The sequence below is a fragment of the Chrysemys picta genome, chromosome 6 (genome assembly GCF_011386835.1).
Source record: "Chrysemys picta bellii isolate R12L10 chromosome 6, ASM1138683v2, whole genome shotgun sequence".
NCBI lineage: Eukaryota > Metazoa > Chordata > Testudines > Emydidae > Chrysemys > Chrysemys picta.
Window position 1 is genome coordinate 100,191,633 of NC_088796.1, and position 21,857 is coordinate 100,213,489.

Below are 21,857 nucleotides of genomic sequence, written 5' to 3' on the forward strand. Positions count from 1 at the left end.
ATTTTCAAATGAATTGAAACACTTTGACACTCCTGGCATCAAAGTGTTACGTTTTGATTTATTGAAATGACCCGAAACACATCATTTTGAGGCAGTTCAAAATTACACTGTATTTTTTTTCCCCATAGCAGCACATTGTCTTTATGGGAGCTTAGTTCAGGAGCTTGATGCCCCTGTTCTCTCTTATGAAGTTAGCTCCCTGGTTGGACTACATATTTCATAATGGACCCAGAGTCATATGACTCCTATGAGGCAGTCCTGAGAGGTTGGTCACGGGTAGCCACGTTGTGTTATGGGAAATGCAGTGCTTGAGGGACCTCTGAAGAAAAGAGATAATAGGGCCCATAAGGCAATGCACTGATTGCGGGGAATGCAGCTTATTATTATTTTATTAAACTGATTTGAAACTAAACATATTGGGTTAGTTCAACAACATGAAGTTTTCAGATTTGGGTCAGACCAACCTCAAACTAAATATTTCATAGACATTTTTCCATGGAAAATTTCAAATTTGCATTTTTCATTGGAAAACTATTGACAGAAAATTTATGGCCTACTCTAATATGGGGACTTTTGGTCAAGCATGGCAAGAAGACTTAAACCCTTTTGACAGTGACTATATCAGGCTTTTTTGCTAAAAATTCTCCACCATTGCTATCACTGGTGCAGTTCCACAATTGCTCCTTTGCAAGTGCTCATGTAGAGACAACTTCAGGAAACCTAGCACAAGTGCTTGTAAGCTGGTCAATATAATGATGCTTATAATCCCAGTGACAGCTAGTATCTTGTTTATACCAGTGCTCCAACCATTGCTACCACTGGTAAAGCTGAATCAATGTTTGCAATGGTGGGAAATATTAGAGAAATACATTTAAGGTAGACCTCAGTGTTCAGGAATAGGGAAAGCATTCTCCAATATGACTAGAGCATCCACAGCTACCTTCTGTGGTTAAGTATTCATTTATCCTTATCAAAATGTAATGGTCTAATACAGCAGCTCACAAACTTCATTGCACCGTGACCCCCTTCTGACAACAAAAGTTACTACACGACACCAAGAGGGGGGGACCGAAGCCCTAGCCAACCCAAGCCCCAGGGCGGGGTGGGGGGACAAAGCTGCCCAGGGGCTTCTGCCCTGGGCGGGGCATATGTAACCTTAGCCCACCTGCCCAGGGCTTCTGCCCTTGGGCTTTAGCTTGGCCCAGGGCAGTTGGGCTCGGGCTTTGGCTTCTGCCCCGGGCAGTGTGGGGCTTTGGCTTGGGGCTTTGGCTTCGGCCCTTGGCCCCAGCAAGTCTAGCACCAGCCTTGGTGACCCCATTAAAATGGGATTGTGACCCACTTTAGGGTCCTGACCCACAGTTTGAGAACCCCTGGTTTAATAAATATAATGGTGGGGGGGGGGGAAGATTCAGCAATAAGGAAAACACTTTAAAAAAATATAATTATTAATTTCTCGGCTTGAATTCCATTTTTGTATAACCATTAAAATAAATGTCTAACTTTGAGAGGAGGGCGCTTAAAAAATCAATATGTTATCTGGGTCATAATACAAAATTAAACAAAATAGTGCCCAAGGGGGGAAAAAATCCCTTAAAGAATAGACCAAAAATCTTGCGTTTGTTTTGGTTTTTAGATAAATAGGTGGACAAATAGTCCTCAAGTGCTGGCTCAACAGAAACATTTATTTTCCTCCTCATTCCTATCAGCTCTGGTTCTGCAAAACACTTGGGAATTAAAGTTAACCATGTGCTAAAGTGCTTTTCAGGATCAAAGCCAGAGTGCTTAGCACCTGGCAGGATCAAGCCCATAAAAAATGAATCAACCTGGCTGTGTCATTTATATCCTTTTTTCTACTTCAAGATATAAACTGTCTCAATTAAATTCTGGGAATACATTATGAGTTAATTTGTGTTCTCTTTCCTGCTTGTAACAGCAGAATAAAGTCATAGGAAGTTAATACTGTACATCAATAGAGAGTTAATGATTTTTTTCTATCCCACCCAATCCTCCTTTCCCTTAAATGTAGAATGTTATGCTCCAGTAGGTGACTGTCACAGTTACAGGTCTGGCTGCACCTTTGTGTCCTCTTTCTGGTCTCTGAGTGCACCCCCTCAACTGTTGTGCCTTATACAATTGCGTATCTGAGGAGAAACATGAAATTTCACCTCACTACTTGTCCAGACCCTGGACTAGAGTACACCTGTAGGACCAACTGAACTTGGGCACCTGCAGTTCTCTCCTTCAGGAGTCTGTGACCAATGGTATATAGTGACAAAACAGCCTTCTGAAAACCAAAAGTACTCTTTGTTTTAACAGTAGGGACAAAGCATTAGAGAGAAGATTTTTAAAACAGTCTACACACATGTCTATCTATCTTCCTTAAAGGGAGACAAGGTAGGTGAGGTAATAAGATAAGTGGATCCCATAAAAAATAGTACCTCGCCTATCTTGCCCCTCTCATATCCTGGGACAACACACCTGAAACAAAACTGCAAATATCTTTCCTAAAGGCTTAGCAACCCCTGGCAGTAACGTAGGCAGGCCTACCTTCAGACACCCCCAGCACCCGCCCTTGAGCCTGCGTCTCAGCTTGGTTTCCCCAAACAACTATCCCTTCTCTCTTGAGAGAGAGTCCCTTTTTAAACCGTACAATAGTTCATTTGTTCTTCTGTGTTTCTGAGCTTTCACTCTTCTGGTCAAAACCAGTCCTGTAGGTTGGCTAGAGCTAGAGGTAAAATCATCAAAGCCAATATAGCTCTTGCATTGTTCCTTAACTCTCAAATATTTGCTGAGGGGTGGCTTATCTTGAGCCATTCTTCCTTCCTCCTTGTTTTTCCTGGTAGCCTTCTGTATATTTGTAAAAGTAAACATCCCAATAACCACGGCAAAAAATAGTATTCTTAAATTAAGACATAGCAGCTCTGTGTCATTTTGGACCTCAACTACTAGTGCTCCAGTAATTGATCATTTATACAGAAGTATCTACTAATTATTTCATTCAAAGTGTCAATATAAATCTTATTAGTTAGCTATCATTGATTAAAGCTCTAACTGTTATCCATTAGAAGACCTCAAAACCACCTCCACCACCACCTTCAGGTTGTCTTTTGAAAGTCATCAGAAATGAGATTGTGTAAATGTGTGGTCACATTTCCCTCTCTCCCCTCTAATTTCAGAGCTCTTCTGTGTCTCCATCAGCTAGTTTCAGAACAGCAGAGAAGCATAGGAACTCGACAGATTACTCTTCAGATAGCAAAAAGCAGAAAACAGAAGAGAAAGAAATAGCAACTCGTTATGTGAGTAAAATATTTACATGGTATATTGCCAACCTAAGTGTTTTCTGCAGTTGCAGCAACCACATCATGTTTGTTTGTTGTTTTTTTTTAAACCATGGACCAAATAGGAACAGGCCCTGAGCATAAATGTGAGTTGTAGGAGTCCAGCACCTAACAATATCTGGCCCTGCAAAAATACAGAACATCTGCAAGGCAATGTAGCCCATTGACTGGAAATCAGAAGACCTGAGCTCTATCTGGGTTCTTTCTGGGTAACCTTGGGCAAGTCATTTCATCTCTCCATGTCTCAATTTCCCCATCTGTAAAACGGGGATAATGAAATGTAAAGCACTTCGTATATATAATGTAAGACCTAGGTATTATTTATTATTAACAGCTTAAATGAGACCAAAGAAATAGGAAATATTGAATAATATATTAATAGATATTTTTGCTTTTTAAAGAGGCAATAGACCTTTGGATACTTTTTAAGAATTTTGACTTATCATTGCAGGACAGTGATGGTGAAAAGAGTGATGATAACTTGGTGGTTGATGTTTCCAATGAGGTATGTGTTATACTGCTTCCTGTACCTTACAATAATTGAGCGTGTCTCTCAAATCTCAGTGTAGGTCAGATGTATACCTTCACAGAGGGGCTTGTAACTGCTAAAGAAATCCAGCTTCATCTTTTTATCGTTTCAGTTCTAAAATATTATTTATATCAGTAACACTTCTTCAGAAGAGCTCTTCTCTGCAGTTTATATAGTTAAACAAATAAAATCTTACCTCACCCGTCTTAAAGCAGATAGGGCACTGATATTTATGGTGTCTGTGTTCTGTTCCTGCTTTGCCACTGATCTTCCGTGTGACCTTGCACAAGACAATTAGCCTTTTATGTGCCTTCAGTTTCCCCACCTGTAACATGAAGAATGTAATTGTTAACTACTTTGATATCCTGAGCATTATCGTTATTTTTATATGGCACTTAGTTAACAACATACAACATTAACTATTACTTACGTTTGTTTTGTTATACATCTAGATTTTAAAATCATATGAACCAAATCAGTTCTGGTCAAGTGATGCTTCACGTTTTATTTAGAGATCTTCCCTAGAAGTCTGAATTACTGAGGATAGGTGCTTTGTGCTGCTAGAAGATGTTACCACTAACCCATGTTGTTCTTTTATAGGATCCTTCTTCCCCTCGAGGGAGCCCTGCACATTCTCCAAGAGAGAATGGCTTGGACAAGACCCGACTGCTTAAGAAAGATGCACCGATTAGCCCGGCCTCTATTGCATCTTCTAGCAGTACTCCTTCCTCAAAATCCAAAGAAATTAGCCTTGTAAGTGATTTTGAACACTCCTGACCTGAGAGAGTACACAGATGTGCACGTCCACCAGATCATATCTGAATTTCTAATGGGATCTGTAAACTTCATGTTGAATATAAAGTTCCCTTAATTTCTACTTTAAAGACATGCAGCAAAATGGTGGTTAAAAAGCCCAGAGGCCTTTTTGGGATTAGAAGGGTTTAATAAACTACCAATGTAAAAAGATGATGGATGTGCCTGTGTTGTGGTAATTTTTCATGTGGGGAAGGAGAGAAACATGTCATTCTGAGGATTAAAAAAAAAAAAAAAAGGTACACCTAGGTTCCTTGACATATTTTTTGTGCTATGGTTCTATAGTAAATTCAGCTTCCAGCTTGGATGTGTCATTTACAAGATTCTTCCTTGACTTGTGTCACAAACCACGATGCAAAAAAAGATTGCTTGCAAGTGTGTGGGATCTTCTTTCCCTTCCTTTTGGTGACAGTTTATCACGTTCCTGCACATCTACCAATGTGATATATGCCATCATGTGCCAGCAATGCCCCTCTGCCATGTACATTGGCCAAACCAGACAGTCTCTACACAGAAGAATAAATGGACACAAATCTGACATCAGGAATCATAACATTCAAAAACCAGTAGGAGAACACTTCAGTCTCTCTGGTCACTCAATAACAGACCTCAAAGTGGCAATTCTTCAACAAAAAAACTTCAAAAACAGACTCCAATGCAGAACTGGAATTCATTTGTAAACTGGATACCATCAGTTTAGGCCTGAATAAAGACTGGGAGTGGTTGGGTCATTACAAAACCTAAACTTAATTTCCCCAATACTAATTTCTCCCTACTGTTACTCACATCTTCTTGTCAGCTGTCTGTAATGGGCCACTCTCTTACTACTACAAAAGTTATTTTTCCTCCCTTGGTATCCTGCTGTTAATTAATTTATCTCGTTAGACTGATCTAACACTTGGTAAAGCAACCCCCATCCTATCATGTATTTATCCCTGCTCCTGTATTTTTCACTTCTTACATCTGATGAAGTGGTTTCTAGACCACAAAAGCTTATGCCCAAATAAATTTGTTAGTCTCTAAGGTGCCACAAGGACTCCTCGGGTTTTTTTTGCTGATACAGACTAACACAGCTACCACTGAAACCTAAGCTGCACTGTAACTCTTCCTGCAATTCTCGACATATCAGTACACTTCCACTTCTCACATTGTTATTTAAAGCAGTTCTATAGTGAATGTAGTGCTCAGGAGAGGTGCTGGAGTGACCGGTTTAAACACAGAAGTTTGCTGTTTGTCCACCAAACAGGCATACCACAACAGTGCCAGTGCAAGATTCCTCACACTACCCCCATCATTGTGCCTCAACCCTGTTTTATAGGGATCACGGCTAGGGTGAGTTGACTATTTCAGTCTGCTTGTCTGTCCGATTTTGGGCCTCACACTGTCAACAAAGGTGCTAATCATGATGTGGACACATGTCCACCAGGAGCAGATTGAGACCACCAACAGGTTTCACATATGCTGCTAATATGATTGTCAGATGGTAATGATTTTCAGTCATTGACCTTATTCTGAATCACATCAGTGACCTAAAGGAGAGAAGCTGTGAATTGTAGTGTTAATTCTTATGGTCACCCTTCCCTTTTAAGTCACTCTGTATGCTTCTTTCCATTGCCAGTGCTGAGCATTAAAAATTGAAAACTAGGTTTCACTAATCAAACCACATTTTAATTGTCATCTACAATATCTTGTATATGAAGCCAAAAAGTAAAATAACTGTCTTTCATTGCCTCTCTTAATATTAGAATGAGAAATCTACCACTCCTGTGTCTAAATCAAATACCCCAACTCCACGGACTGATGCTCCAACTCCAGGCAGCAATTCTACTCCTGGATTAAGGCCTGGGCCTGGCAAGCCACCGGGAGTCGACCCTTTAGGTTAGTAACCATTGGCTTCTGGAAAAGCATCTAACTTTTCAGTCCTTTACAACACTGCATTCTGTGTCTTCTGTTTGTCGTTCTCTTCCTTGATGTGCTGAGCATCACTTATACCTGTTTAAATTGAGCACTATTCCCTCAACAGTTTCCAGTCTAAGGACCCCGATGGCGGTACCATGTCCCTATCCTGCTCCGTTTGGAATTGTACCACATGCTGGAATGAATGGGGAGCTGACCAGTCCAGGAGCTGCGTATGCTGGGCTGCATAATATTTCCCCTCAAATGAGTGCAGCAGCTGCTGCAGCAGCAGCAGCAGCAGCTTACGGGAGGTCTCCAGTGGTAAGTGTTTGCCCCAGGGGATGCGAATATGTTTGGTGTGGGAGGTGGGTCCTGTTAAATTAAAGACATGCAGGGTTAAATCTAGTTCGACCTATTTCTAATTTGGGGAATATGTTGTGGAAGAGGTAAACGAAACTCGTGTTAGCTTAATACATCTTTTTGTTCTGCTTGGGGAAAACTGCAGGTTGGTTTTGATCCACATCATCACATGCGAGTCCCAGGCATCCCTCCCAATCTGACAGGCATCCCAGGAGGAAAACCGTGAGTTTTAAACATTAAACTTATGAAGTTAATCATTTACTGAAGTAGTGTTCCCTTGCTGGCTATATTTCCCCTGGGCTACTGAATACTATTGCATGAATAGAAGTAAGTTTAGGATTGAGGGGGTAGAGAGCATGGTTTAATCCTTGTTTTTATTTTAAAAGCTTATTTGGAGATTTCTTTTAAAATCTACTACCAGCCAGGAGGTCTCAGATGGCATAGAGCAACGAGAATCTGTGGTGGGGAGAGGGGGCTCCTTTTCTAAATGTGAAGTAGGGGACCCATCACTGTATAGAAATACAAACTGTAAAGGGATCTCTGATATACATCTCTGCTGCACTGTGTTTCTCAGCTTAAAAATAATTCCACTGGGCATGAAAGCCTTGCAATCACTTGCAAACTTATTAGATGCTATAAACAGCAGTGTGCAGAGAAAGGAACGCTGAAATGTTTTGTTTGATTGAAAATACTGAAAAGAATTATGGTTTCATAATGTTCAAATTCATCCTTGATGGAACTCACCAGAAAAGGTGACCTATTCTAACAGGCTTTGCTTGCTGTGTAATTCTTTTCCCAGCCTCATAAACTCTCCACTCACATCCCTCTTGAGTTAGAGGGAGGGGGAAAATAGTAATGCAAATCATATTGATCTGGGTTTTATTTGAAGGGCCTCAAGTTCCACTTCCTTTGTGACACTTAAAAGAAAAATAGACTAGCTAAAAATGGAGAGGTTGAGGGATATTTGGGCATAGTTGATGTAACTTGATTTTAATATATAAAAGTTGTACATACTATGATTGTATCCCTCTCCCCCAATGTTACTTGTTATCTTAAGCTGTCTTCTGCCAGCTGCTATGTGTTGATGTACCTGTACCTATATAGAGCCAGGATAACTTCATTGGGGCTCTATGCTTGCTCCGGAGTTGGCACTGGGGGCAATCCCGCGGGCCAGATCCAAAGCCCACAGGCCGTAGTTTGCTCACCCCTGTTCTAGATAGTGCCTATAGAAATCTGCTAGTGGAAACCAAATCTACTTAAATGAGGAAGTTTGTGTCTTTTAACTGCAACAACCAAACAAATCTGCCTGAGCTTTGCTTGCATGTGTTTAGTGTCATAAAGTGACGTGTCCATTTGTCACTCAGGCCTGCCGGAACAAGGAAAGAGAGAAAATAGGATGCAGAAATAGTGAAAATTCTGTGGTTATGAGTATAAAAAAGGGAAAACTGGAGATGATGTAAATATGGTTGAATTTTTATACTGCTGAAAAAGCCGCTGTAATATTACCACATTGTTTAACTTAAATAACAAATAAAATGGTTGGATTTTAAAGGCTGCCTTTTTAAACTAACAATTTCAGTGCAACAATTCAAGCAATAGTCACCTCCAAAATGATATTTCTGTGAGCTATTTTCATATCTCTACTATTACAACTGTGTTTTGTTTTTCATCAGTACTACCATGAATTAAGTAGTCTGTGGAAATTAACCCTCTATTAACCATACATTTATGTGTATAGAGGAGTCATCTAATAAAGTTTGTGTTCAGTAATATATACTCTTTAATATGTCACATCTTAAAACAAAACAATTTCACAAGCTAAGTGTTCTCCCTAGAAAATATTTGGAGATGAAGTTGTTGATAGCTTATTCACAGGTGGCATAACTGGCAGTCACACAACACATTCTTTCTCAGTGAGAGTCCTGACTCCAGCAAAAGGAATTGGGATTTGTGCTTGTCCTATCAGTGCAACAACAACAAATTACTTGCACATTTTTGCTGTACTGCCATTTCAGGAATTGTGCCTAAAAACCTTAACTCCTTGGTGTCATTGATTTCAATCCTTCTATTGACAGAGTGCTGTAAAATATAATATAAGCTTTTAAGATATGTGCACCCCACCGTTCAGTTCAGTGAAAGCCAATGAAGTAATCCCATTCATACTGTCTTGAGGGTTCATGTTCATAAATGAAAGCCTCTAAGGGAATAGTCACCTATCTATCTCCTTGGAACCAACCATTCCTTAAAGCTTGAAGAGATGCTCCCTGCTATTTCCGTCTTCAGGGAGGCTCTGATGTGGGCTTCCCTACTTCTGCTATGAATGTATATCACATTGCATATCAAATCTCAGACCCAGTCACATGCAAACTTAAGGTTGGAAACGATAGCTTCACATATCTCTACTCACTCCAGAAATCAGAAGCACATGGCTTGAGTCCTAAAAAGCTATTTGGTCTGTGTCTGGATAGCTTGCCTTGTGGAGACGACTAAAGCCAACATTTTCAAAACTGGATGCCTAACGATAGGTGACTAAATCCATATTTAGACTGCTAATAACTTAAAGTCTTCAGAAGTACTGAGTTCCCCTGGCTACTGTTAACGTAAATGGAAGTTGAGGGTGTGCAGTACCCCTGAAAATCTGACCATTGCATTAGGTACCTTACTATGGTGTTAGATGCCAAAATGTACACAGCCAAGTTTGAAAATATTGACCTATGTATCTTGTTATCTTTTCTTAAATAGATGCGAGCGGTAACTCATTAAATCACTTTCCCCTTCTCCTTCCCTCAGAGCTTATTCATTTCATGTAAGTGCAGATGGTCAGATGCAACCTGTACCTTTCCCTCCTGATGCCCTCATTGGACCAGGAATCCCTCGCCATGCTCGTCAGATCAACACTCTGAATCACGGGGAAGTAGTGTGTGCAGTTACCATCAGCAACCCCACAAGACACGTGTATACTGGTGGAAAGGGATGTGTCAAAGTCTGGGACATCAGCCACCCAGGGAACAAGAGCCCTGTCTCTCAGCTAGACTGCCTGGTAAGTGAACATCTAGGAATGAAAGTGAAGCTTGATCAGAAGGGGAGGGGGTAGAAGAAAGCAGTTTAGAAAATATTCAGATTGCGCAAGAGTGATATGATAGCGTTAAGATATGGGTTATGATGATCAATTAGTATCCTCAGCATTGAGAACCAGCTCCTCACTGGTGCTGATTGGTGAGCTTCATTCAGGTTCTTTTTATTATTACGTGTACTGCTAAGTTGTTCAGTTTCTGATGTGTTTGTTACAATACATGTGCTTTTTCCCCCCTGACAAAACAAAAGCCCCTAAAACTATATAGGCAAGAGGCAAGATCAAAAATAGTGGTGTAGATGCTGTCTATAAACTTTGATATTATGGGTGTGTGTTTAAGCCTTATAGCCTTTCATGTGCTAAAAATTACTTGTAGACTCGCATTCTAATATATGGTCCATGCATGTGCATGTATGTTTGTATTCTGATTGTTTAAAAATCTCCCTAAATTATTACTGGGAACAGCAAATTATTTGCATGCGCTAACAAGATGCACCATTATTGGCAACTTTTCTCTTGTCATTTACTGTTCTTGATGAGATGTTGTAATTGCTGCTACATCAAAACTGTGCAGAACGTGTGACCCTAATACCTCCTTGGTGGTGGCAGCAGGGCTCATTAAAATGGGAGGCGGAGGTTTATCAGAATTTGGTACACCCAGTCATCAAGGGGTTAATGTACTGAAATGAACAGAGTATAAAAATGAAACCTTTTATAAAAGCTGTCAAATGCAGGAACATTGAAGTGTTTGGAGTTGGGTGCAGGTCTTTGCATTTTGATGCTAATTAAGATTAAATAGCTCTCACTACTGAATTTTGTAGATCAAGTTTAAGTACTTCCCTGATGTCGTATAATTTTCTGGCATTAATACACTTTATCATTGTCATAAGTGTAACTGGCTCATTAAAACCAGGAGGGAATACAATACTTTTATGGATTTCTGCTCTCATGTTAATGCTGTTTTCCTTTCCTCATGAGTAATCTCGTGATGGCTTCTGTCTCCACAGAACAGAGATAACTACATCCGTTCCTGCAGATTGCTTCCAGACGGCCGCACCCTGATTGTTGGTGGGGAGGCCAGCACATTATCCATTTGGGACCTGGCAGCTCCTACCCCACGTATAAAAGCAGAGCTGACATCTTCTGCTCCAGCTTGCTATGCTCTAGCTATCAGCCCCGATTCCAAGGTCTGCTTCTCCTGCTGTAGCGATGGGAACATTGCAGTTTGGGATCTGCACAACCAGACATTAGTCAGGTAGGTCAACAGAACTGGGTTGTCAGGTTGTGAAGAATTAATTAACAATAGCATGTATGTTCTACCTTAATATTTTTTTAATGTGCTCTTATCTTAATTGTCAGCATAACTGTTTCAGTATTTTGTTGTTAAGGAGCCAAGATAATAAAAGCTTGATAAAAATTACATCCTTATTTATAGGTTTAGAGGATTTTATAATGGCAGACTTTAAAGTTCTGTTCTAATGCTGCTAGACTGGGGTCTGATGGCTGCTTAGAGTAAAATCAGCTTGTGTTGATGTTGCTAAGATTCTTCTAGGTTCCTATAAAACATGGAGTAGTTTGATAGTGTGTAATACATTGCACACAACCACACCTCTTTGATCTGTGCTTAGTGTTTGTATTCTAAGTAATGATGGGCCTGATTCACCACATTCAGATCTGGTTTTGGACAGCACAAAGTTTGGGGGGTTTCAGATGCACGTGTTTGGTTATTTCTCATCCCCAGTGTAAAGCATCTTAAGCGGGACCCAATAATACAGATCTACATTATAAAGCATTGTAGTAATACATGTAAAAGATGGGCTTTTATTAGGTGGTCCGATGATCCCATTGAGACTGTACTGTATTAAAGCCTGTGTAAGTAAGTGATTGCAGATGATTTTTAGAGCCAGTAAATTTAGAATGATATGCTGAATTCCTCCCAGGAAGATGACATTCCCAGTACCTGATGTGATGTCACAGTTTCAGGCAGAGATCCGCAAATCTGAACCTTAAAACATACCGTATATACTCATTCATTAGCCCATTCGTTTATAAGCCGACCCCCACCCCCCAAGATGGTTAGGTAAAAATGGCAAAAACTGTATGACCCTTTCATAAGCCGACCCTGTATTTCAGAGGATGGCAAACTTTGGCTCCTGGCCCGTCAGGGTAAGCTGCTGGCGGGCCAGGATGTTTTGTTTACCTGGAGCATCCACAAGCCTGGAGCGCTTCGGCTCCCAGTGGCTGCGGTTTGCCGTTCCCAGCCAGTGGGAGCTGCGGGAAGCAGCGTAGGCCAAGGGATGTGCTGGCCTGCAAACACTCCAGGTAAACAAAATGTCCCGGCCCACTAGCGGCTTACCCTGATGGGCCGGGAGCCAAAGTTTGCCAACCCTGATCTACAATGACAATGTATTAGATACTCAATTCAATAGAGCTTAAAATCGTCATTTTTTGGTGTAGACCCATTGATAAGCCAATCCCTGCTCTTTGATGCTTCACTTTATCAAAAAAATTCGGCTTATGAACGAGTATATACGGTACTTCAAAAAAATGTGCTGTGCTGACTAGGCTGATTATTTGATGCATTCCACACACAGTTCATTTGGTTATCTATAAATTCAAGTCACTCTACTAAAATATGCTTTTGCTACGTTTTAATAACTAGAGTTATTAAAGGAAATAAACCAAAACTAGCATGATCTGCACGGAAAAATGAACATGGATCAAAACCAAATCTTTCTACCATGTGTGTGCATGTGTTTTCTTTTGACATTTTCAGACAATTCCAGGGCCACACAGATGGAGCCAGCTGTATTGACATTTCTAATGATGGTACCAAGCTCTGGACGGGAGGTTTGGACAATACCGTCAGATCCTGGGACCTCAGAGAAGGAAGACAGCTACAACAGCATGATTTCACATCACAGGTTCACTCTCAGAAGCTTTGACATGTTAGAGAAATCCATAGTGGTTTTATAAAATGAGCACATTTTTTAAAAAGCAGACTTGAAGAAGAGCTCCTAGAATTTTTTCACTTAGTCTCTTGCACTGTTTTTAAAATGGCAGCTAAACATTTTTTCTAGATTATGGCTCTCAGGTTGATAGATCAGTATTTTTCCCACAAGAACAGCAGAGAGCCCTATTTATAAAATTTGTTTGTCTCTAAGGTGCCACAAGTACTCCTGTTCTATTTATAAAAGGGACTTGTCAGATTAAAGTGTTCCTATCTAACCAGTTTTCAGTTCTGTAGATCTTCGTTCAAAAGATATTTTTACAAAAATATTTTTAATGCTGTTGGATGGGCTAGGACAGTAACTTTTATAGCTTGTTTCAATGCTTTACTATTACAGTTCAAAATGAGTTGCATTTACATGAACTAATTTGTCTTGATTACTATAGTAGATGATTAGCATCTTTTAAAACCTGTGTAGCAGCCCAAAATGTAGCTCACATTTTGTGAACAGTGATAACAATGTAGCAGGAATTAGTTCTGACTATTTCAAGCTCCTCCTTTACTGACTGCAGCATGTGCTGTGTTAATTCCAGATCTTCTCCCTGGGTTATTGTCCAACTGGTGAATGGTTGGCAGTAGGAATGGAGAACAGTAATGTTGAGGTGTTGCATGTTACTAAACCAGACAAGTATCAACTTCATCTTCACGAGAGCTGTGTGTTGTCACTCAAATTTGCTCACTGTGGTAAGCTACAACATCTATGCCAGTATTTTCTCTCCTAACAAATCTTCTTTGAATAAAAGCAAGGAAATGTAAAACCAGATGTTCAATATAATATTAAAATTAAACTTTTTTCTGTATGATTTATTTTTATTGTTTACAAACAACTTATAGTGAAATACCTTAATCTAGCCACATGTAATTTTGACTGTTCTCTGCATATTTTTTTCATTAATGTGAATTGATCATTTTTCTGCATAATCTAGGGGGTTTGTGCATGTGTTCATTGAAAACGTAACATAATTATAAAAAAAAATTAAAAATCTGATTTCAGGCAAATGGTTTGTAAGCACTGGAAAAGATAATCTTCTTAATGCCTGGAGAACACCTTATGGAGCCAGCATATTCCAGGTAATAATCTCCTAAAAGCTGTTTTCCACATTACAGTACAATAGAGGTGCACTTTTCAAGGTCCATCATTAACTTAAGGAGTTTTTAAATGGGTGTTCTTGGCTAATTATGTTTCTTTTAAGACTTTGTCTGTTATAATGAGGTGTACAAGATTTTGTCCTCAATAATATTTTAATAATTTTAACATTACAATAAAGTGGACCCTTATCTTGAAGTTGGGCTTTAATGCCCATTTTGAATCCTTTGTCTCGAGTTTCTTATGCCTATTTCCTCTCCTGTGTATATTATGCTGTGGGTAGTGGAATATAGCGCAGGTGCCACGTGGTTAATTTAGCATTCATTGAATATCCAAAATCTGCTGAAAATAATGAAACCCAGACTCAACACGTGTGTATCTTTTTCAGTTCACAGACGAGAGGAATAAAGCCTCATGAGCACTTTTCCCCCCTAACTTATATCTGTGACCTGCCATTTTAAAAAAAATGTTCCTCTTTATTTCATGAAATAGCTTACCAGGTTTGGTCTAGATAAGCACCGTTAAGATGTCCTAATGTGTATTAAGATTTAAAAGTCATTACATTAAGCAGGAAAACTCTTGAATTTAAGAGCCGACACTTATGGAAGATTCTTGTAGAATGTAATAGGAAATTATAACCTTTCTATATGTATTTTTTTCCTTTAAACATCCTGTAAATATTAACTGTCTCTTTCTAATGGAACTTAACGATGCCTCCTTCAGAAAAGCAAACCTGTTCAAACTCTTGTAGATTAGCCAGACTATAAAGAAATCGGCACTTGATTAGGAAAACCTTTCCCACTCTAATTCCATCTCCAAACTCCCATTCCTATAGAATATCATTGAGGAGTAGTGCCAACTAGCCTCCAACAACTTTTGCCAAAATCCTGGATGCTTCTTTGTTGGGCTCCAGATATTAAATATAAATATATATCATATATTATATCTAGGTAGATATAAATTAATTCTCGCTCTCAATTTTATGTTGTACCCATTGTACCATCTATTTGTCTATTGTATTCTGTTCCACTGAAGTGCTTCTACTATGCCAGTCACTCTGGTGTCTTCTCACCTGTTTGTTTATTATTCCTGAGATTATAAGTTCCTTGGTGCAGGGATGGTCCTTCTTTTCCATTTGGAAAGTGCTAAGAAGGGGGTACTAAAAACAATAATGATTCTCATTCTCTATTGTATCCTATAGAAGTCACTCTAAAAATCTATAGAAACCTCTTGAATTTTTCTAGAACCTTGTTGGTTTTATCCCAATTAAACTCTTAGGACTTCTCCATAAGAGGAATGTATTTTTTTTTAAATGGCTTTTGGCATGCTTTTAAGCAGGCGAAAACTAATTGAGTTATATAAACATTTAATAAACACTCACTGTTTGTGAGTAAAGTGTGTGTGTGGGGCACAGGATTGGAGGGATAAGTTTGTTTTATAGGTTGTCTTCAGTTCTGTAATATTGAATAAAACATTCCCTTTCCTTTTATGTTGCTCTGTATATTGTCTTAAATACTTTAGGTGAGGGAAGTTTGGGGAATTATTTTTGCAATTGCATCTGCCAGCCCTTCAGCTCTGCTTTGAGTCAATATATTTTGGTATTTAGATAAGCTCTTCTGTGCACTCCCCCTTAGTAAACTCTCTACTGATTTAATCTTCTAGTCGGGTGCCATTTCTGTTCACCTGATTTTATTAAAACAGAAAAATAGTTAATTTCTTTATGCTTATGTATTTTTCTTTTGTTTCTCATAGTCCAAAGAGTCCTCGTCTGTGCTTAGCTGTGATATCTCTGTGGATGACAAATACATTGTCACTGGCTCTGGGGACAAGAAGGCTACAGTCTATGAAGTTATTTATTAGAGACAAAGCTGAATGCAAACAGGACTCCTCCTCCTAGCACTTTGCTGTATATTCCTTTTTTTTCCTTTCCAAACTGAGGACTTACAATGCTCATCACAGTTGTGGAGTTCATTTTTTCCCCATCTAACTTGCTATTGACTTGCGAATGCTCATTAAGAACTTGTGATACCAAACTTAAGATATCTACTTGGAAGAAGAGGGGATAAGCATACTTAACACTGAACTGATTCTCTAATTATGTATTATAGCTGTAATGTATTTATTTTGTTTAAAGAAGGCTTTCTAACAATGAACTGACTAAATAAAGCTGTCTGCCCCTGCCTTGGTTTGAAAGGTGCGTTGTATATTTTGTGTTTTTTGCTGGTGGGTGGAAAGGAGGAGGGGCGGGAGGTCAAAAGTGACAAGTGCGCTAAATAGAATGATAGCTTATATTAAATTTTTAACTATTTAACTTGCTCTTGGTTGAGCCATCCTAAGTGCTACTGTAATATAAATAATTATTGTGGGAGGAAGATGATCTAATTTAACTATTTTAGACCGGCTTGGAAATCTAGAATAGTAATTACGAACTATAACCGGTTGTGTATATATATGCCTGTGATTTTTCACTAATTAAGTTCAGAGTTGAATTAAATAAATTGTAAGGAAAAATGTGCCAAAAATAAGATTGTTACATACATTAAAAGGAATCTGCTGTCAAGTAGTGTTTTTTAAATAGATTTGTTTTCAATGCTTCCGGGGATGGTAAAATCCTCTGTGTTGATCCAGGCTTTTTAATATAACATCTCTTTGTTGTATTGCAGAGAGAAGTACAGTAACTTGCCTCAAAGAGCCAACTTTATCTCTTCTGGATGTTTTTGCCACATTTCTTTGAGAAGGGAGATGTGCGTCTTTCACAATTTTGCAGTTACAAGAGATGACAGAAAATATTTGCTATATTCATTGGAAACTGCACTGAAATGAGCATGGATTCCTACCAATGTACAGACTACAAAAGCAAGGACCTCAGAGGTAGGGTTTACAAGAGCACTCATTCTGACGTTCAGAAAAGAATGGATTCTCACTTGGGAGAAGGACTTGCTTTATTTGCCAACAGTTCTATCCACGTCTTAGTTGGATGTCCCTGAAATGAACACAGGCTGTGCCATTGTGCCAGAGACATTGTGTTATCTTTTTATGTTGTTGTTGCTGTTAAACTATGATCTGTGACTTTTTTTTTTTTTGAATGCTTTAAAAAAAAATCTTTTAAGTCTGTGGATCTGCTGATGTACAGTGCCTTTGCTGCTATGGATCAAAATCAAAAGAACGGTGTAGATAAATCTTATTGTATAAGTAGAAAATTACTTAATTTCATACTAGAAATGGATTGATGCTGCAAGTTGAAATGGACTGTTCATTGAAGTTCCAAATGTGGTAGCAAAAAATAGTGTCTTAAGTGCTTAGTGTTTGATGTCATTAACAGTTTCGTAATACTCTACAGTGTAGAAAGATTTTGATACTAAACTGTGTCATTGTACATAGTTCTAATGCATTGTATTGACCACCAGTACTTCTATAATGGTAGATTATTGTTTTGTGCATTCAGACTTTTAAGCATTAAACATAAGTAACTTCTATGATGTATTATTTTTCTAATTTTTTTCCCTTTGTGGATTTGCACACCTTAGTATTGTGAGCAGATTTCAGTTTGGTCAAAGGAGAGTAGGCAGCTGAAGAAAAGTTCGAAATTGCACAGCATGCCACTATAGACGTGAAAAAGAACAATGTGTTTTGTAAAAGACACTTCCCACCAATTGTCTGGTTTCACAGCAAACTTTCTTAACTGAAAATTTCTATAGTTATACCATTGCAATGGTTTTAGAGATTGATACCATGCTAAGAGCTCAGCCGTATCACTCCAGAGTATAGTGCCTCCTGTTTTGTGCATTTTCTAATCTCCTATGGAGTTTGGGTTCCTCCACACCTCAGTGAGAGTAAAGTTTGGAACAGCCCATGTTCCATGGCTTGCTAAAGCATGCCCAGCTGAATGGGCTCCATTTTAGAGGAACTGATTCAAAATTCATTGACGTCACTGGGCTTTGGATCAAGCCCTAAGATCTCAAACCAACTTTTTCATTTAATCAACAGAAAGACTATCATTGATTTCAGTGGCCCCTAGGCTCGGGAAAAGAAATCTAGCCCACCAGGCACAAATATGAAGGGTACTGATATGGGAGCCAATGATTGGGAGCCCATTCCTTTTAGAATTTTTTTTTAAACCTACTATTTTAAATCAGTTACTAGTATTGTGAGTGACATTGTAATATTTATTGGTGAGGCGGAATGGAGAGTGATAGTCCCTATTGTGTTCTACTGAGGGTTTACGCATGCGCGCAATGCGTCCGGAGCTGGAGAATTTAAAAGTAGTAGTGTCTGTTGGTCTGCAAATGTGCACTAGCCTTGCCTCGTGGTTTCGTCTGAGATGATAAAGGACAGAGCGGGATGACTAGGTCTCCAGTTCCTTCTCACTGCCACATGGTCTTGAGTCAGAGCTCCTAGTGTCCTCTCATGTTTGATGCACCTTTAAAAGTTTTGAATTGTAGCTAGTTATTTTTTCTTGTAACATTTGCTGTTTTTACTGCTTTAACATCATTTTAGCTTTTAGTAATATTTTTAATAAAACTGAGACTTTGGGAGAATTAGTTTACTGGTTACCCCCTCATCCCCACCCCAGTACCCGCATGCAGGCACAGGACTATGCTGAAGGCGCCTGGATTTAAAATCTGTGCCTCCTGCCTGCATTCCTTGATGACAAGCATCAACGCTGCCTTTACTGCTTGGGAGAAGCTCACGTTTCATCCAGGTACAGGATCTGCCAGTCCTTCTCAGGCCATACCCAAGAAGGCCAGGCTCTCTGCCTTAAGAAGTACCTCACGGAAGTTGCCATGAGGCCTCCATTAGACCCAGGGTGAAACCCACTTCCCCCTCCAGTACATCAGCCTGAGACAGCCAGGATGCACCTCTGACTTTGGAGATGCAGATTGGTTCCGGCATTACCACCTCTATGGATCCTGTGCTGGGGCCTAGTCAGGAGGTAAGGAAGCAAGCATGTAAGTCTTCCTCCAATCAACTCCTTCTACGAGTTCCAGCCACAGGGAGGCAGTGCACTCCAAGATGCACAAGCATGGGGAAGAAAAACGTGCACAAACTGACGGATCTACCAGTACCGAGCCACGCACACAATCAACATTGGCCTCCCTTAAGACAAGGGATCCATCGTTTCCATTGAAGTCCTCCTCTGCAGCCCTGGTTCCAGCTACCATTAATCCTGGAAAGATTGAAGAAAACACCAGAGCCACATGAACTATTTGCCCTAGAAGAACTGAGATCTCCCTGCCTTCCACTACCATCCACATCTAGGGAGGCCAGATCTCCCACCCAGGACATACCACAGTCAAGATACACTTCAATACATCCTCCTATGGTTTACACGCTTCTGCCAGTCCCGACGTACTGCCATTGGAACGGGATCTGAGTTTTTGCCCTTAGAGGATTCAGAGGGAGCACAAGGGCCACCCATTCCCTACCGCCACTACAATTTCCCCAAAAGACCACTGACATCATGGCAGTACCTCCAACAGCAGAGGAGCCACTCACTGGTTTTCCACACTATGGGGCGCTGTGCAGCACCCACCAGATCAGTCCTGCTGGCCCTATTGGAGATCCTGGCCCCAGTATCTCCCCTCGGAACCCACTTATTCCATCAGGGAAGCTTTGCTTCTATCCCTGCCAAGGACACCCTTGAGCAGGTGCTCTGAATCAGTTATGGAGGAAGAATCACTCAGTCCAGACTGCCGGAGCAAGAGCATTTTCCATCGTCCTCTCCAGATGCTGCAGTAACTTCAGCGTCCCCCTTGCCTCCAGAAGACTTTTGGCAATTTTCAAGGTCTCCTGCGAAGGATGGCAAACCATCTTCATAGGACGAAGTACAAGACAAACAGCATTAGTTCCTGGACATATTTCGTTCATTAGTACCAAGTAGGGTTTCTTTATCGATCAATGAGATCTTTCTCCAACCAGCTCAAATAGTTTGGCATACCCCAGTCACATGCACACCTACCCCCAAGGGGGCAGAAAAGAGATACTATGTACCAGCTAAGAGGTCAGAGTTTAATTTCTCACCCTCCTCCCCCAGCCAATTCCTTTGTGGTGCAAGCAGCAACTGAACAGTCCAGATAGCAACACTCATGCTCCACTCTGATAAGGAGTGATAAGGAGGGCAAACGATTGAATCTTCTGGGACACACGATCTTCTATTCAGCTAGCCTCCAGTTCCTAATTTTGAACTACCAACCCTTGTTGGCCAAATCTGACTTCCTCAACTTTGGCAAACCGGAGGACTTTACTGAAAAGCTGCCTCAGCAAGAGCGAGTCCAGTTCCAGTCTGGGAAACTGGTGGTGAGGACAGTGCTTCAATCTGCTCTAGATGCAGCAGATGCCTCATCTCGCTCGATGGCTACGGGCATTGTCATTTGGAGGGAATTGTGGCTTTATTCGTCCGGCTTCATGTGGCTTCATTTTCCACAGGGAGATGCAAAATACCATTGAGGACCTCTTTTGATTAATCCCATCTTTTTAACTAGAAAACCAACGATTCCCTCTATACTCTAAATGATTTAAGGTCACACTTAAATCATTGGGTATCTACACCTGCACCCAAGCAAAATTTCTACCGATTCAGGAACAATGATTCAGGAATCCCCAGTTCTTCATCCAAAGACCATACAAATCACCATGCAAGCACCAAAAGACCCAACAATCCCACCTTCACCGCTTTCATCATCACACATGCAGTCATTTCAGAAAAGAGATAAGAGTACCACTGGAGAGCCATCAACCACTATGCCTACTGCCATACAACCAGTCCACCTCCTGCAGGGGTCATCTAGCACTCTTTCTACTAGTTTGGAGTGCAATAAAAACGGACAAGTAGGTGCAAGATGTCATCCTCTATGGCTATACGATCGAGTTCATCATGCTACCTCATCCACAATCCATGCCCTGATCCCTTTTCAGGGACCACTCTCATGACTGCATTCTTGCTCTAGAGGTAGGCTCCTTACTACAAAGATGAGGGATAGAGCAGGTTCCTCCAAACTATCAACGGACAGGGTTCTATTCAACTTCCTGATACCCAAAATGAAGACCTGGATCTCCGTCACCTCAGTCGCTTCATTCACAAACCCAAATTTCTTATGGTCACTTTAGCAGCCATCATACCATCACTAGAAAAAAACACGTGATTTACAGCTCTCAATATGCAGGATGCCTGTTTGCATTGGATGGATGTCAGTGTGAACAGATGATTCCTTTGGTTCATGGTAGGCACTCAGGATTTTCAATACAGGATCCTACAATTTGGACTCACCACTGCTCCCAGGGTCTTCACCAAAATTTTCTTTGTCATAATGGCCCACCTCCAGGTTTTATGGGATCCATGTATTCCCATATCTCGACAACTGGCTACTAGCAGCGTGATCTAGAGCCGAAGCTCAGATCTCGACCTCCAGGTTGCTGAGACTTCTTTCCTCCCTAGGAGTCAGCATCAATGTCAAAAAATTTAACTTTGGTTCCCACACAGTCCCTAAGTTTCATAGGGGCCTCCATCAACTCAGTCACAGCATGAGCTTACCTATCAAGGGACAGATTCCAGACTCTGCAAGAACTCGTCACCCAAGTAGTCAATAGTCCATCTGTCCTGGTCAGGACTTGCCTTTTCCTTCCCTTGGCCACATGGCAGCCTGCATGTATGTCACCACCTTTGCTGCTTACAGATGTGGCTCCAGAGAGTTTATTCACCCATGCAGCATGTCATGGACCTTATGCTGACAGTCCCTCCCAAGCTCTTCTCC

The 21,857-nt window shown here is 40.4% G+C and overlaps 1 protein-coding gene across 16 annotated transcripts in view; it reads left to right on the plus strand.

Annotated features, from left to right (window-relative positions):
- Positions 1–17,582, plus strand: part of LOC101946689 (transducin-like enhancer protein 4) — a 120,149-nt gene extending 102,567 nt beyond the window's left edge. For all 16 annotated transcript variants that reach the window (XM_005297711.5, XM_005297708.5, XM_065549439.1 and 13 more), the window contains 13 exons: positions 3,177–3,296; positions 3,790–3,843; positions 4,468–4,620; positions 6,426–6,558; positions 6,704–6,897; positions 7,082–7,158; positions 9,727–9,976; positions 11,017–11,264; positions 12,786–12,933; positions 13,553–13,703; positions 14,014–14,090; positions 15,859–16,300; positions 16,770–17,582. In XM_005297711.5, coding sequence (XP_005297768.1) covers positions 3,177–3,296; positions 3,790–3,843; positions 4,468–4,620; positions 6,426–6,558; positions 6,704–6,897; positions 7,082–7,158; positions 9,727–9,976; positions 11,017–11,264; positions 12,786–12,933; positions 13,553–13,703; positions 14,014–14,090; positions 15,859–15,966 — 1,713 coding nt within the window. In that variant the 3' untranslated portion in view covers positions 15,967–16,300; positions 16,770–17,582. The remainder of the gene's footprint in view (positions 1–3,176; positions 3,297–3,789; positions 3,844–4,467; positions 4,621–6,425; positions 6,559–6,703; positions 6,898–7,081; positions 7,159–9,726; positions 9,977–11,016; positions 11,265–12,785; positions 12,934–13,552; positions 13,704–14,013; positions 14,091–15,858; positions 16,301–16,769) is intronic.
- Positions 17,583–21,857: the final 4,275 nt, after the last annotated feature.